At 41.8% G+C, this 16076-nt stretch overlaps 1 protein-coding gene across 1 annotated transcript in view; it reads right to left on the bottom strand.

Moving 5' to 3' along the window:
* Positions 1 to 16076, bottom strand: part of pitpnbl (phosphatidylinositol transfer protein, beta, like) — a 35700-nt gene that overhangs the window by 8211 nt on the left and 11413 nt on the right. The window contains exons 8-10 of the mRNA XM_055881344.1: positions 4157 to 4234; positions 3872 to 3979; positions 786 to 908 (exon numbers count right to left, since the gene is read on the bottom strand). Coding sequence (XP_055737319.1) covers positions 786 to 908; positions 3872 to 3979; positions 4157 to 4234 — 309 coding nt within the window. The remainder of the gene's footprint in view (positions 1 to 785; positions 909 to 3871; positions 3980 to 4156; positions 4235 to 16076) is intronic.

A 16076-nucleotide genomic window follows, 5' to 3' on the forward strand; every position in this document is an offset into this window, starting at 1 on the left:
CGATCTAGCAACCATCCGTTTACTGGCTCAATGCTCTAACAACTAGGCTATCTGCCAGACCATGAGAAACAAGATTCTCTGGTCTGATGAATTCAAAATTTAACTTTTTGGCCTGAATACCATGTGTCACGTCTGGAGGAAACCTGGCACCATCCCTACGGTGAAGCATGGCGGTGGCAGTGTCATGCTGTGGGGATGCTTTTCAGTGGCAGGGACTGGGACACTAGGCAGGATTGAGGCAAAGATGAACAGAGCAAAGTACAGAGAGATCCTTGATGAAAACCTGCTCCAGAGCGCTCAGGACCTCAGACTGGGGCGAAGGTTCTCCTTCCAACAGGACAACGCAGGAGAGGCTTCAGGACAAGTCTCTGATTGTCCTTGAGTGGCCCAGCCAGAGCCCGGACTTCAACCTGATCGAACAACTCTGGAGATACCAGAGATACCATTTAATACATTTTAGAATAAGGCTGTTACATAACAAAATGTGGAAAAAGTCAAGGGGTCTGAATACTTCCCGAATGCACTGTATGTATTTTGTCACACATTCTAACTATTTTTAAAGTGAGATTTCCAATGCACTTTGTCTCTATATGGTTTTATATGTGCCATTTACAAGAGTAAAGGAGTAGAACTCCTCTAAAGTAAATAGTACCGCTCCTTTTTCACAAGTGCATTAACACCAAATTGAACACCATGGGAGACTGTACAGGTAATAGTAAGGACTGTTTAGCAGGCAGAAAATGGTGCCCAATATTCATTCAATATCAGGGTTTATGAATGCATACCTGGTCCAGCTCTCTCTGCGTCTCCTCCTCCATCCGGCGGATGTCATCCATGGTTAGGTTCACCCAACGGTCTAGCCAGCAGAAGAGCTGCCGATGGAAATTAGTGAAGAGGCGCTTCTCTTGCTGCTCCAGGAGGGGGAGGGATGGAGGGCAGAAGAGGGGATATGAGAGTGTGGTGAGAGAGGGATATATTCTTATGGAACTCTTTTTCTAATTGTCATTGCACTGATCTTAAGGTGACTAGGTACAAACCTGCCTAATGACGACCTTTACCCTATTGTCTTCACCTGTCAAGTTCTTTTCCAATCAGTGCAAATGAAAGGGAGGAGACAATGAGAGGATGTGTTTTTAAGCAATCGAGAGAGCTTAGAGCAGGTGTCCTCAACCTTTCTTACACAAGCAAGGCCCCACATTAGAAATTTCTTATTGATCCATCCTAAATCTAGTAGGGCATGTCAATCTGCTTTACATATATTTAAAAAAAAAAGATAATTGGAATGTACTACCACAAAGAGATCATGCAGGACAATTGATTTTTTGTTGGGATCTTTGAGGGCTCTCTCTCTGGTAGGGATATGCATTTTACAGTAAATCAGAACCAGTTCAAGAGAAACGGTTCTTAAAACAAACTTCCAGTCTATATAACCCTGGAAATCTTTTCAATCTCCATTGTGTAAGGTAAATCTGCTTTTCATTTTTTTGTGCCTCATGTGGAATGAACTCCAAAACTCCCTAAAGTTGGTGCCTCTGTCAATTCAGGCAGATGTTACAGGACCTGTTTACTGAAGAATGCATTTGTTTCATATGATTGTGTTTTACTTTTCATGTTTGCGTTTCATGTATTGTGTAATTTTACGTGTATAGTGTTGGAATCGGCAACACTTTGAACATTGAGATATTAAATGAATGATAGGAAATGAAAAAGACTTGGCTTTATGTCAGAAGTTAATGGTTCTCTGAAGAAAGACAGATGGCTTCGGAATGTGTTGGGTGGACGAGAGGAGAGCAATGTGTGAAACAGGGGAGACAGATGGACATCTGTGAATTAGATGAAGGAGGGATTGAGGTCAGAGAGGGGAGGACAGATTCTTTTAAGGGAGTAATAAAGGTTTGGTATCCTGTTTATTCTCTTCCTGTAGAACCATAAAATGTAAGGATTGGAGAGAAGGAGGAGTGTTTTAAGTGGAGGTATATAACTGTGACGGTGAGAAATGTTTTGCTGTCTGAACACAGCTGTACAGAACCTTTGGGAATAATTAAACTTGGTTAAAGCTTGTCTAGTGTCCATGAGTTATTTACTCAGAAAAATAAAGAACCTAACAATAGTGTAATTGTTGTTTATTGATGTGTTCTTGCAGGGCTCATCTGCAAAAGAGACCGTGGTCCCAGCATGACTCCCTGGCTAAATAAAGGTTAAATATATACTACCAGTGACCAACATTTTCAGGTCGCAATTTGCTTTCATCTCATGTAATGATTTTCATGATATTGATCATTCTAAGCTAACTTTAATACGCAAAAGTTGCAATGTAAAAGCTAAGGTTCAGATAGCTGAATGCTAATGTTAGCTACTAACTAGTAGTTAATAATCTATGATGTTAGGAGAATGCAGAAATGATTTTGTTTAGCTTCGGAACTGCTCGGCAAATGACCGTAAGGCGCTACAGAGGGTACTGTGTACGGCCCAGTACATCAATGGGGCCACGCTTCCTGACATCCAGGACCTATATACTCGGCAGTGTCAGAGTAAGGCCCCCAGACTATTTACATTGACACCCCGCCCTTTGTTTTTACACTGCTGCTACTCGCTGTTTATTATCTATGCATAGTCACTTTACAAATTACCTCGACTAACCCAGCACATTATATGGTGCCGGAAGGGATGGGCTCTTAACCAACCGTGCTATTTCACATTGTAACTTATTTTGTACACAATGTTGCTGCTACTGTATTGTTATTTTACTGCTGCTCTTTAATTATTTTTTGTGGTATTTTTCTTAAAACTGGTTAAGGGCTTGTAAGTAAGCATTTCACTGTTGTATTCGGTGCATGTGACAAATACAATTTGATTGACTCGGTACCAGTGCCCCCATGTATATAGCCTCGTTATTGTTATGCAAATGTATTGTGTGACTTTTTGATTGATTAGATTATTATTTTTTTTTACATTAGTTTATTTAATAAATATTTTATTAACTTTATTTCTTGAACTGCATTGTTGGTTAAGGGCTTGTAAGTAAGCATTTCAGGGTAAGGTTATACCTGTTGTATTCGGTGCATGTGACAAATAACATTTGATTTGCTTGTGAATTGTTGCATTATTGACAAGTGAAATATGGTTTAGTTGCATTATTCAACAGTGTAAAATGTTTAACGTTAAAAGTTGTTGGCAAAGATGGCGCAGTGGTCTAAGGCACTGCGTAGCTGTGCCACTAGAGATCCTGGTTTGAGTTCAGGCTCTGTCACAGCCGGCCGCGAACGGGATACCCATGGGGCAGTGCACAATTGGCCCAGTGTCGTCCAGGTTAAGGGAGGGTTTGGCCGGCAGGGATGTTCTTGTCCTATCGCGCACTAGAGACTCCTGTAGCGGGCCAGGCTCAATGCACGCTGACACAGTCGCCAGGTGTACGGTGTTTCCTCCAACACATTAGTGCGGCTGGCTTCCGGGTTAAGCGGGCATTGTGTCAAGAAGCAGCGCAGCTTGGCTGGGTTGTGTTTCAGAGGACGCAGGGGTCTCGGCATCGGCTTCTCCCGAGTCCGTACGGGAGTTGCAGAGATGGGACAAGACCAATTGTGGAGAAAAAGGGGTAAAAAAATTAATGTAAAAAAAAAAAGACAAAATAAAAACAAAACAAGTTGTTGGCAAAGTTCAATAGTTTGTTAAATGCATGCTTACTGGCTTCTGTGATGTTCACTGTAAATTTGAGCTGTGCAGCAAGAATCTTGCGTTGCCAAGCCACATCCAAAAGGTAAGAAAAGGTTGTAATTTCAATAGAAAAGTTTAAAATCTGGGGATCTGCGAAGAAGACGGTGCAGCAAAAAGTCTAGTGAATATAATGATGCTCTTAGCTCTTCTAAGCTCTTACCTTGTGAATAAAGTTCTCCACTCGTCCCTGCAGCCCCCACCAGCGGAAATGCACCGTTACAAGCTTATAGGCAGTCATATAGGGACAGTTACTGTTGTGGAGCTCCTTCTACACAGTAAAAGAGAGTGAAGGGGAGGAATGAGCGAGGCAAAGGATACCCAGATTTAACATGTAAATCACTTATATTCAAAGCTAGATTTGGAAAACAAATATGCTTCTTGTACTTTGAAAATCTATGGCCAAATATGGTAAATTAAAACAGAACAAGTGTAATTTCAGACATGCCTTCCATCCTGGTCCCAGCGGTCCTCTTCCAGTTTTCTCCGAATGGAAGATGGCTGGGTCTTCCTCTGGCTTATAGTCCTACATATGAAAACAGAAAAAAAGTATTTAATATGTATACATTTTACATATAGACTATAGTATGCATAGAATAAGGAAGTAGACATGAACCTTCTTAAAATGGTATAGAAAGTCAAAAATGGTCAGGGAGTTAATCAACTATGGTTTGCCAGTGCTGTGATAAGAAATGTTGTAAAACAATTAATTTGAAGTATTTATCTGCACCGTATGTTTATTAGCTAGCCAGACAGTTTTAGAAGAATGATTCCATTCCTATTAATCCTTAAGTGTCTATTGACACACCCATGTGTCAATCTAAGTAACATTTTTTTTAAAGTCCCATCAAAATCCTTCAGTTTATGCTAGGAGATATTTGTTTTTCGCATGCGCTACGCCTCAATCCACCGCATCAGCCTGTGTCGGGCCTTCTGCATCCGCGGTGGAAGATGGCCGAGCTATAGCGGTGTTTGTCAGACCATGGGTCTTCTGACAAAAACATCTGTAGCGTCCAAACGGTCTACACAGTAAACTACGTCCACTCTACGGAAAGATGAGACCCCTTCAAGCCCCAAGGAACTCGTCTGAAATACAAATAAATTCAAGTATGGAGGTAGTTTAAGTGCGAACAAAATTAAATGGGGTTAAATGTGTGCAAAAAAGATAAGAAAGCTCAGGAAATATTACATCTCCTAGATATAGGACAGACACTTTAAAACCATATGATTTATTTTTTGACTGTCTTCTTGCCATTAATGAACGTGTTATTCAATGCGTTTCTATGGACTATAGTAGTAAAGGCCAAATTCATAATTTTTGTTATACCTAAAAGGGTACTAAAAGTCTAGATCCAAATAGCTAAATGATCCATGGTATGAATAGGGCTGTGAGTCATGACCGCAGTCAAATTCCACATGACAATTTTCTCATGGCTTCTGGAAGGAAATGCTTTCGGAATGCTCAACAGGTGTCACTCATTCAGCCGACAAACTGTCAACCGGTTCTCCCCATTAAGCAATGAGTCTGAGTCAGAGGCCGAGCCTTCTCTGGTCTCTCCTACACAAGTTAAGGGGTCTGAAGCCTCCCACCATTAGCTCTGACAAATTGAAAACCTTAGTCCTTAGCGACATTACCCGCAGTATCAGACTTAAAGAGAATCATCCAGTGATCGTACACTGTTTACCAGGGGGCAGGGCTACCGACGTAAAGGCTAATCTGAAGATGGTGCTGGCTAATACCCTGACTACACCGCTCGCGTTGCAAAATAAATTTAGGAATATGTTATTCAAATATTGCGCACGCCAACGAGCGTCTGCGTTGCCAAGGGCTAAAATAGAAGTCATTCCTATTTCTGAAGCAGATCGCGCTGCAAGTCCTGCCTCTCCCATCTCCTCATTGCCGGTTGTCGTGTTAATACTATGAAAGTGTAGATGCCCATCATCATATAAGTTCAAAGATGAAAAGGCCTTGAAGGTTGAGAGATGACGAGAAACGATTCTGTTGACTGTTTTATGTGTCGATTAATTGTCGGAGGAGAGGACCTTGTGCATTTCAGGTAAAACACCTCAATGTTTATATCCCAGAACAAATTAGCTAGCAACAGCAAGCTAGCTAATAGGACAAATTAGCTAGCAAGTGATCAAGTTAAATAAAAATTTAAATAAAAATAAAAAACTATTCGGCCTCTCTCAAATCTCCCACACCTCTCAACATTTTTTGAAAAAGCTGTTGCGCAGCAACTCAGTGCCTCCCCGAAGACAAACAATATACGAAAGGCTTCAGTCTGGTTTTAGACCCCATCATAGCACTGAGACTGCACTCGTGAAGGTGGTAAATTACATTTTAATGGCGTCAGACCAAGGCTCTGCATCTGTCCTTGTGCTCCTAGACCTTAGTGCTGCTTTTGACACCATCGATAACAACATTCTTTTGAGAGATTGGAAACGCAAATTGGTCTACATGGACAAGTTCTGGCCTAGTTTAGATCTTAACTGTCGGAAAGATATCAGTTTGTCTCTGTGGATGGTTTGTCCTCTGACAAATCAACTAAGTTTCGGTGTTCCTTAAGGTTCCGTTTTAGGACTACTATTGTTTCACTATACATTTTACCTCTTGGTGATGTCAACTGGTAACAATGTTAACTTTCATTGCTATGCGGACGATACACAGCTGTACATTTCGATGAAACATGGTGAAGTACCAAAATTGCCCTCCCTGGAAGCCTGTGTTTCAGACATAAGGAAGTGGATGGCGGCAAACGTTTTACTTTTAAATTTGGACAAAACAGAGATGCTAGTTCTAGGTACTAAGAAACAAAGAGATCTTCTGTTGGATCTGACAATCTTGATGGTTGTACTGTCTCAAATAAAAGCATGAAGGACCTTGGCGTTACACTGGACCCTGATCTCTCTTTGATGAACATATCAAGACTATTTCAAGGACAGCTTTTTTCCATCTTCGTAACATTGCAAAAAATCTGAAACTTTGTCTAAAAATGATGCAGAAAAGTCAATCCATGCTTTTGCCACTTCTAGATTATACTACTGTAATGATCTACTTTCCAGCTACCCGGATAAAGCACTAACTAAACTTCAGTTAGAGATAAACACGACTGCTAGAATCTTGACTAGAACCAAAATAATGTATCATATTACTCCAGTGCTAGCCTCTCAATACTGGCTTCCTGTAAAGGCTAGGGCTGATTAAGATTTGACTGCTAACCTACAAAGCATTACATGGACTTGCTTCTACCTATCTCTCCGATTTGGTCCTGCCGTACATACCTACACGTAGGCTACGAACACGAAACGAAGGCCTCCTTATTGTCCCTAGAATTTCTAAGCAAACAGCTGGAGGCAGGGCTTTCTCCTATAGATCTCAATTTCTATGGAATGGTCTGCCTACCCATGTGAGAGACGCAGACTCGGTCTCAACCTTTAAGTCTATATTGAAGACTCATCTCTTCAGTAGGTCCTATGATTGAGTGTAGTCTGGCCCAGGGGTGTGAAGGTGAACGGAAAAGCACTGGAGCAACGAACTGCCCGTGCCGTCTCAGCCTGGCCGGTTCCCCTGTCTCCACCGGGATTCTCTGCCTCTAACCCTATTACAGGGGCTGAGTCACAAGCTTATAGGTGCTCTTCCATCCTGTCCCTAGGAAGGTGTGTCGCTTGAGTGGGTTGAGTCACTGACATGATCTTCCTGTCCGGGTTTGGCTCCCCCCTTGGGTTTGTGCCGCGGGGGAGATCTTCGTGGCCTACACTCAGCCTCGTCTCAGGCTAGTAAGTTGGTGGTTGAAGATATCCCTGTATTGGTGTAAGGGCCGTGCATTGGCAGAGTGGGTGGGGTTATATCCTGCCTGGTTGGCCCTGTCAGGGTGTATCGTCAGATGGGGCCACAGTGTCTCCTGACCCCTCCTGTCTCAGCCTCCAGTATGTATGATGCAATAGCTTGTGTCGGTGGGCTAGGGTCAGTCTTATGTCTGGAGTATTTCTCCTGTCTTATCCGGTGTTCTGTGTGAATTTAAGTATGCTCCCTCTAATATATTCTCTCCCCCTCCCTCTCCTCCCGGAGGAGCTGAGCCCTGGGACCATGCCTCAGGACTACCTGGCCTGATGACCCCTTGCTGTCCCCAGCCCACCTGGTAGTGCTGCTGCTCCAGTTAACTGTTCTGCCTGTGACTACCCTGATCTGTTCACCGGACGTGCAACCTTGTCCGGACCTGCTGTTTTCGACTCTCTCTCTACCGCACCTGCTGTCGGAAATCGGAAAGCTCGGCTATGAAAAGCCAACTGACATTTATTCCTGAGGTGCTGACCTGCTACACCCTCTACAACCACTGTGATGATTCTTATTTTTACTGCTATTATTATTATTATTATTATTATTATTATAATACCCTGCTGGTCATCTATGAACGTTTGAACATCCTGGCCATGTATTGTTATAATCTCAACACAGCCAGCACAGCCAGAAGAGGACTGCCCACCCCTCAGATGACAATGGCACTGAGCATTTTATTAAAATGTTTTATGAGATTTGAGAACACTTTGGAAGGAATCTTAGACCATTCATTAATACAGAATCTTTTCAGTTAATTGATATCCTTTGCCTGTGCTTATGGACTGCCCTCCTCAATTCAAGGTACAGGTTTTCAATGGGGTTCAAGTCCGGAGACTGCAATGGCCATTGCAAAACTTTGATTTTGTGGTCAATAAATAATTTGTGGATTTTGATGCGTGCTTGGGGTTATCGTCTTGCTGGAAGATCCACTTGCAGCCAAGATTTTGCCTCCTGGCAGAGGCAACCAGGTTTTTTGGTTAAAATGTCCAGAGGGCTATACCACGTATGTAGCTAGATGTATCCAGTTGGGCTTCAGTTAGTTTCACATTCCAGCTCAGGCTTCATCCGTACTACGACAGTGGATAAGAATAATGGCTCCGGAGGAGATGGCTGCTGTTTTACGATCCCCTAACCAATTGTGGTGTTTTTTCGCATTTATTTGTAACTTTCTTAAAGAATGTGAAATTTCAGAATAATAGGAGAGAGAATGATTTATTTCAGCTTTTATTTCTTTAATCACATTCTCAGTAGGTCAGAAGTTTACATACAGTCAATTAGTATTTGGTAGCAAAGCACACCAACAACATGATGCTGCCGCCCCGTGCTTCATGGTTGGGATGGTGTTCTTCGGCTTGCAAGCCTCCACCTTTTTCCTCCAAACATAACGATGGCCAAACAGTTATATTTTTGTTTCATCAGACCAGAAGACATTTCTCCAAAAAGTACGATCTTTGTCCCCATGTGCAGTTGCAAACCGTAGTCTGGCTTTTTTATGGCAGTTTTGGAGCAGTGGCTTCTTCCTTGCTGAGCGGCCTTTCAGGTTATGTCGATATAGGACTCCTTTTACTGTGGGTATAGATACTTTTGTACCCGTTTCTTCCAGCGTCTTCACAAGGTCCTTTGCTGTTGCTCTGGGATTGATTTGCACTTTTTGCAGCAAATACGTTCTCTAGGAGAGAGACCTCCTTCCTTGCTTCCAAGGATGAACCAGACTTGTGGAGGTCTACACATTTTTTTCTGAAGTCTTGGCTGATTTCTTTTGATTTCCCATGTCAAGCAAAGAGGCACTGAGTTTGAAGGTAGGCCTTGAAATACATCCACAGGTACACCTCCAATTGACTCAAATGATGTCCATTAGCCTATCAGAAGCTTCTAAAGCCATGACATCATTTTTTGGAATTTTCCAAGCTGTTTAAAGGCATAGTCAACTTAGTGTATGTAAACTTCTGACCCACTGGAATTGTGATACAGTGAATTATAAGTGAAATAATCTGTCTGTAAACAATTGTTGGAAAAATGACATGTGTCATGCACAAAGTAGATGTCCTAACCGACTTGCCAATACTATAGTTTGTTAACAAGAAATTTGTGGAGTGGTTGAAAAACGGGTTTTAAATGACTCCAACCTAAGTGTATGTAAACTTCCGACTTCAACTGTATATACAGTACAAAAAATGTGTATTTATTTATTTTACCAGGTAAGTTGACTGAGAACACGTTCTCATTTGCAGCAACGACCTGGGGAATAGTTACAGGGGAGAGGAGGGGGATGAATGAGCCAATTGTAAACTGGGGATTATTAGGTGACCATGATGGTTTGAGGGCCAGATTGGGAATTTAGCCAGGACACCGGGGTTAACACCCCTACTCCTACGATAAGTGCCATGGGATCTTTAATGACCTCAGAGAGTCAGGACACCCGTTTAACGTCCCATCCGAAAGACGGCACCCTACACAGGGCAGTGTCCCCAATCACTGCCCTGGGGCATTGGGATATTTTTTAGACCAGAGGAAAGAGTGCCTCGTACTGGCCCTCCAACACCACTTCCAGCAGCATCTGGTCTCCCATCCAGGGACTGACCAGGACCAACCCTGCTTAGCTTCAGAAGCAAGCCTGCAGTGGTATGCAGGGTGGTATGCTGCTTGCATGGTATATGCTATTGTGTGTGTGTATGCACATAGGTTTGTATTGCTTCACAGTCCCCGCTGTTCCATTAGTTTTTTAAATCTAATTTTACTGCTTGCATGAGTTACTTGATGTGGAATAGAGTTCCATGTAGTCATGGCTCTATTAAGTACTGTGTGCCTTCCATAGTCGGTTCTGGACTTGTGGACTGTGAAAAGACCTCGTGGTATGTCTTGACTGAACATGGAGTATAGGAGGTGACTGAGCATGCACCCCTGAGGGGCCCCCGTGCATGGGTGGTAAGGGTAGGCAACAACACATCTGCTACACTGATGCGCTACACGGTGGTCCCTGAGGGGTGCATGCTCAGTCCACTCCTGTACTCCATGTTAACTCACGACTCCAACACCATCATTAAGTTTGCCGATGACACAACAGCAGTAGGCCTGATCACTGACAACAATGAAACAGCCTATAGGGAGGAGGTCAGAGGCCTGCCTGTGTGGTGCCAGAACAACCTCCTCTCCCTCAACGTGCTCAAGACAAAGTAGATGATTGTGGACTACAGGAAAAGGAGGAAAGAACACACCCCCATTCTCATTGACAGGGCTGAAGTGGAGCAGGTTGAATGCTTCAAGTTCCTTGGTGTCCACATCACCAACAAACTATCATGGTCCAAGCACACCAAGACAGTCGTGAAGACGGCACGACAAAGACTATTCCCCCTCAGGAGACTGAAAAGATTTGACATGGGTCCTCAGATCCTCAAAAAGTTCTACAACTGCACCCATGGTGAGCATCAATCGAGCCAAGCTTCCAGCCATCCAGGACCTCTATACCAGGCGCTGTCAGAGGAAGGCCCTAAATATGGTCAAAGACTCCAGTCACCCTAGTCATAGACTGTGCTCTCTGCTACCAAGCGGTACCGCTCCCCAAGTCTAGGTCCAAAATGCTTCTTAACACTTCTTATGGCTGCAATCCCATTAACGGGATGATATGACAACAGCCAGTGAAAGTGCAGGGCACCAAATTAAAACAGAAACCTCATAATTAAAATTTCTCAAACATATGTATCTTATACCATTTTAAAAAGGTAATATTGTTGTTAAAACCTGTTGAGGATAGGGCGCTGTTGTGACTATTTATGCTAATCGTGTAATTTTTGAAACGGCTTCCCACAAAATCCTTGATCGTACAATATGCATATTATTATTATTATTGGATAGAAAACAGTCTATAGTTTCTATAGGAGTTTAAATTTTGTCTCTAAGTGGAACAGAGCCCATTCTACAGCAATTTCCCTGACATGGAGTCAGATTTCAGAAATTTTGGCCACTGTTCTGGAGTCAGTTAAAAGGGCACTGTTATTGCTATGACTATACGGACACTGCTTACGTCTTCCCCTGGATGCCTTTACGTGATGACGATTTGAATGGGGTCGATTGCGCGTTCACAGGCACTACAAATTAAAAAACCCTGTAGGTAGGAGCTCCTTTGCAGCTGCGTAATGCGCGTGGAGGACATCGACCTGCTATTTTTCCAAGCGTTAGTTTAGCCTGTTATATTTCTCCGGTCATGTTTTTACTCGTTATAGGAGTTAAAAACATCATAAGGTAGTTAATTTAAAGCGTTTTATAGCAATTTATATCCGTTTAGTGCGATTTTGGGACATTTATTTCTTTAACGCTGTGAATAGCTGGGCACGCTTTCAGTTCATCCCGAACGCAGTTGGCATTTCCACATGGCAAGAGGACAGCTTTCCACCAAAAGACGATTACTCCCAAGAAAGGATCCTTTGCCCAAGATACTGATGGAAGAACAGCTCAAAGTAGGACATTTTTATTATGATAAATCGTGTTTGTCGAAAAATGTTAGTGGCTTAGGACGCCATGTTTTTTGACGTAGCTTCGCTTGGCGCAAACTGTATTGAAAAGTAAGGATAAATTAAAAAATGTAATTCCGCGATTGTATTAAGAATTAAATTGTCTATCAATCCCTGTCCACCCTATATTTTTTAGTCACGTTTATGAGTATTTATGTATAAGAGTAGATCACTGTCTAAGTGGCGCAAGGACATTTTCTGACCAGCTGAGCTACATTTCACATTGTCTAACCATGATTTTGGTGGCTAAATATAAACATTTTCGATCAAACTCTATATGGATTGTGTAATATGATGTTACAGGAGTGTCATCTGAAGAATTCTGAGAAGGTTAGTGAAAAAATTAATTTATTTTGGCGATGTTGACTTTTATCGCTCACTTTGGCTAGAATCAATGCTGGGCTGCTATGTGCTATGTGCTATGCTAATATAACGATTTATTGTGTTTTCGCTGTAAGACACTTAGAAAATCTGAAATATTGTCTGTATTCACAGGATCTGTGTCTTTCGATTCGTGTATGCTGTGTATTTTTACGAAATGTTTGATGATTAGTAAGTAGGTAAACACGTTGCTCAATGTAGTTTTTCTAGTGCATTTGTGACGGTGGGTGCAATTGTAACCTATGCCATCTACCTGAAATATGCACTTTTTTCTAACAAAACCTATCCCATACCATAAACATGTTATCAGACTGTCATCTGATGAGTTTTTTTCTTGGTTAGGGGCTATAAATATCTTAGTTTAGCCGAATTGGTGATAGCTACTGGTGTTGGTGGACAAATAAAAGATGGTGGATTATGCTAATGTGTTTTTAGGTAATAGATGTACATCTTTACATATTGTGTCTTCCCTGTAAAACATTTTAAAAATCGGACATGTTGGCTGGATTCACAAGATCTGTGTCTTTCATTAGCTGTATTGGACTTTAATGTGTGAAAGTTAAATATTTTAAAAAAATACTTTTTTTGAATTTCGCGGCTCTGCCTTTTCAGTGGGGGTGGGGGGGGGGGGGGGGGGAGTGCCGCTAGCGGCACACTCATCCTAGACAGGTTAATCCCACCAAAGTGTCCGATTTCAAATAGGCTTTACAGCGAAAGCACCACAAACGATTGTTAGGTCACCGCAAAATCACAGACAGTCATTTTTCCAACCAAAGATAGGAGTCACAAAAAGCACAAATAGAGATAAAATGAATCACTAACCTTTGATGATCTTCATCAGATGACACTCATAGGACTTCATGTTACAAAATACATATGTTTTGTTCGATAAAGCTCATATTTATATCCAAAAACCTCAGTTTACATTGGCGCCATGTTCAGAAATGCCTCCAAAATATCCAGAGAAATTGCAGAGAGCCACGTCAAATAACAGAAATACTCATCATAAACTTTGATGAAAAATACATGTTATTCATAGAATTAAGATACACTTGTTCTTAATGCAACCGCTGTGTCAGATTTCAAAAAGCTTTACGGCAAAAGCACAATATTCAACCACCTGAGAACAGCGTTTAGCCACAAAAGGAAGCCATACAGTTACCCGCCAAATTGTGCAGTCAACAACACTCATAAAAAGCATTATAAATCTTCACTTACCTTTGCTGATCTTCGTCAGAATGCACTCCTAGGATTTTTTTAGCGTGTTTGGTAAACAAATCCAAAGTCAGAAAGCGCGTTCACTAAAAGCTGGCAAAATGTCAAAAAGTTCTGTAACAGTCAGTGGAAACATGTCAAACAATGTATTGAATCAATATTTAGCATGTTAACATAAATCTTCAGTAACGTTCCAACCGGAGAATTACATTGACTTTAGATACGCGATGGAACAGAGCTCCCTCATGTGATGGTCAGAGCATGGCCAGGTCATGGTAGACCTGACTATTTCCTGTCTCCTTCGGCCCCACTTCACAGTAGAGGCATCAGACAAGGTTCTACAGACTGCAAACTCATCCATATCCCACTGTTTGTTCAATAGGGGCTGTGTTGAAAATCTACCAACATCAGGATTCCCACTTCCTGTTTGGATTTTTTCTCAGGTTTTTGCCTGCCATATGAGTTCTGTTATACTCACAGACATCATTCAAACAGTTTTAGAAACTTCTGTTTTCTATCCAATATGAATAATAATATGCATATATTAGCAACTGGGACTGAGGAGCAGGCAGTTTACTATGGGCACCTCTGTGCACCAAGCTACTCAATACGGCCCTTGCAGCCATAAGAAGTTAACAGCTTCTACCCCCAAGCCATAAGACTCCTGAAAAGCTAATCAAATGGCTACCCAGACTACTTGCATCCCCCCCCCTCTTTTACACTGTTGCTACTTTGTTTATCATCTATGCAGTCACTTTAACGCTACCAACATGTACATATTCCCTCAATTATCTCGACTAACCGGAGTCCCCGCACATTGTACCAGTACCCCTGTATATAGCCTCACTATTGTTATGTTACTGCTGCACTTGAATTATTATTATTTTTTTTACTTAACCTCACTAGGGTGTGGGACGGTAGCATCCCACCTCGTCAACAGCCAGTGAAACTGCAGGGCGCCAAATTCAAAACAACAGAAATCCCATAATTTAAATTCCTCAAACATACAAGTATTTTACACCATTTTAAAGATACACTTGTTGTAAATCCAGCCAAAGTGTCCGATTTCAAAAAGGTTTTACGACGAAAGCACACTAAACGATTATGTTAGGTTTGAGCCAAGTCACTGAAAAAGACAGCCATTTTTCCAGCCAAAGAGAGGAGTAACAAAAAGCATAAAGAGATAAAATTAAATCACTAACCTTTGATGATCTTCAGATGACACTCATAGGACTTCATGTTACACAATACATGTATGTTTTGTTCGGTAAAGTTCAGAGCGCCAAATTCAAATTAATTACTATAAAAATCTAACTTTCATTAAATCATACATGAAAGATACCAAATTAAAGCGACACTGGTTGTGATTCCAGCCAACATGTCAGAATTCAAATAGCATTGTTTGCTTTTGCCGAAAAGCCTATTATCTGAGGATAGCACCATTGTAAACGAAGAGAGAGAAGCATATTTCAACCCTGCAGGCGCGACACAAAACGCAGAAATAAAATATAATTCATGCCTTAACTATGACGAGCTTCTGTTATTGGCACTCCAATATGTCCCATAAACATCAAATGTTCCTTTTGTTCGATTAATTCCGTCGATATATATCCAAAATGTAAATTTATTTGGCGCGTTTGATCCAGAAAAACACCGGTTCCAAATTGTGAAACGTGACTACAAAATATCTCAAAGGTTACCTGTAAACTTTGCCCAAGAATTTCAAACTACTTTTGTAATACAACTTTAGGTTTTTTTTTTTACGTAAATAATCGGTCAAATATAAGACGGGATGATCTGTGTTCAATACAGGATTAAAACCAACTGTAGCTAGCTTTCTGGTCATGCGCTTCTAACAAACAGGACACTTCGAGTGACCCTCCAAGATGGCCGTACTTCTTCATTACACAAAGGAATAACCTCAACCAATTTCTAAAGACTGTTGATATCCAGTGGAAGCGGTAGGAACTGCAAGAAGGTCCCTTAGAAATCTGGTTTCCCAATGAAAAACAATTGAAAAGAGAGTGACCTCACAAAACAAAAAATCTGAATGGTTTGTCCTCGGGGTTTCGCCTGCTACATAAGTTCTGTTATACTCACAGACATGATTCAAACAGTTTTAGAAACTTCAGAGTGTTTTCTATCCAACACTACTAATAATATGCATATCTTATCTTCTGGGGATGAGTAGCTGGCAGTTTAATTTGGGAATGCTTTTCACCCAAAATTCCAAATGCTGCACATTTGTGGCCTGCTGGAGGTCATTTTGCAGGGCTCTGGTAGTGCTCCTCCTGCACAAAGGCGGAGGTAGCGGTCCTGCTGCTGGGTTGTTGCCCTCCTACGGCCTCCTCCACGTCTCCTGATCTACTGGCCTGTCTCCTGGTAGCGCCGCCATGCTCTGGACACTACGCTGACAGACACAG

This window comes from Salvelinus fontinalis, chromosome 2 (assembly GCF_029448725.1).
Source record: "Salvelinus fontinalis isolate EN_2023a chromosome 2, ASM2944872v1, whole genome shotgun sequence".
NCBI classification, from domain to species: Eukaryota; Metazoa; Chordata; class Actinopteri; order Salmoniformes; family Salmonidae; genus Salvelinus; species Salvelinus fontinalis.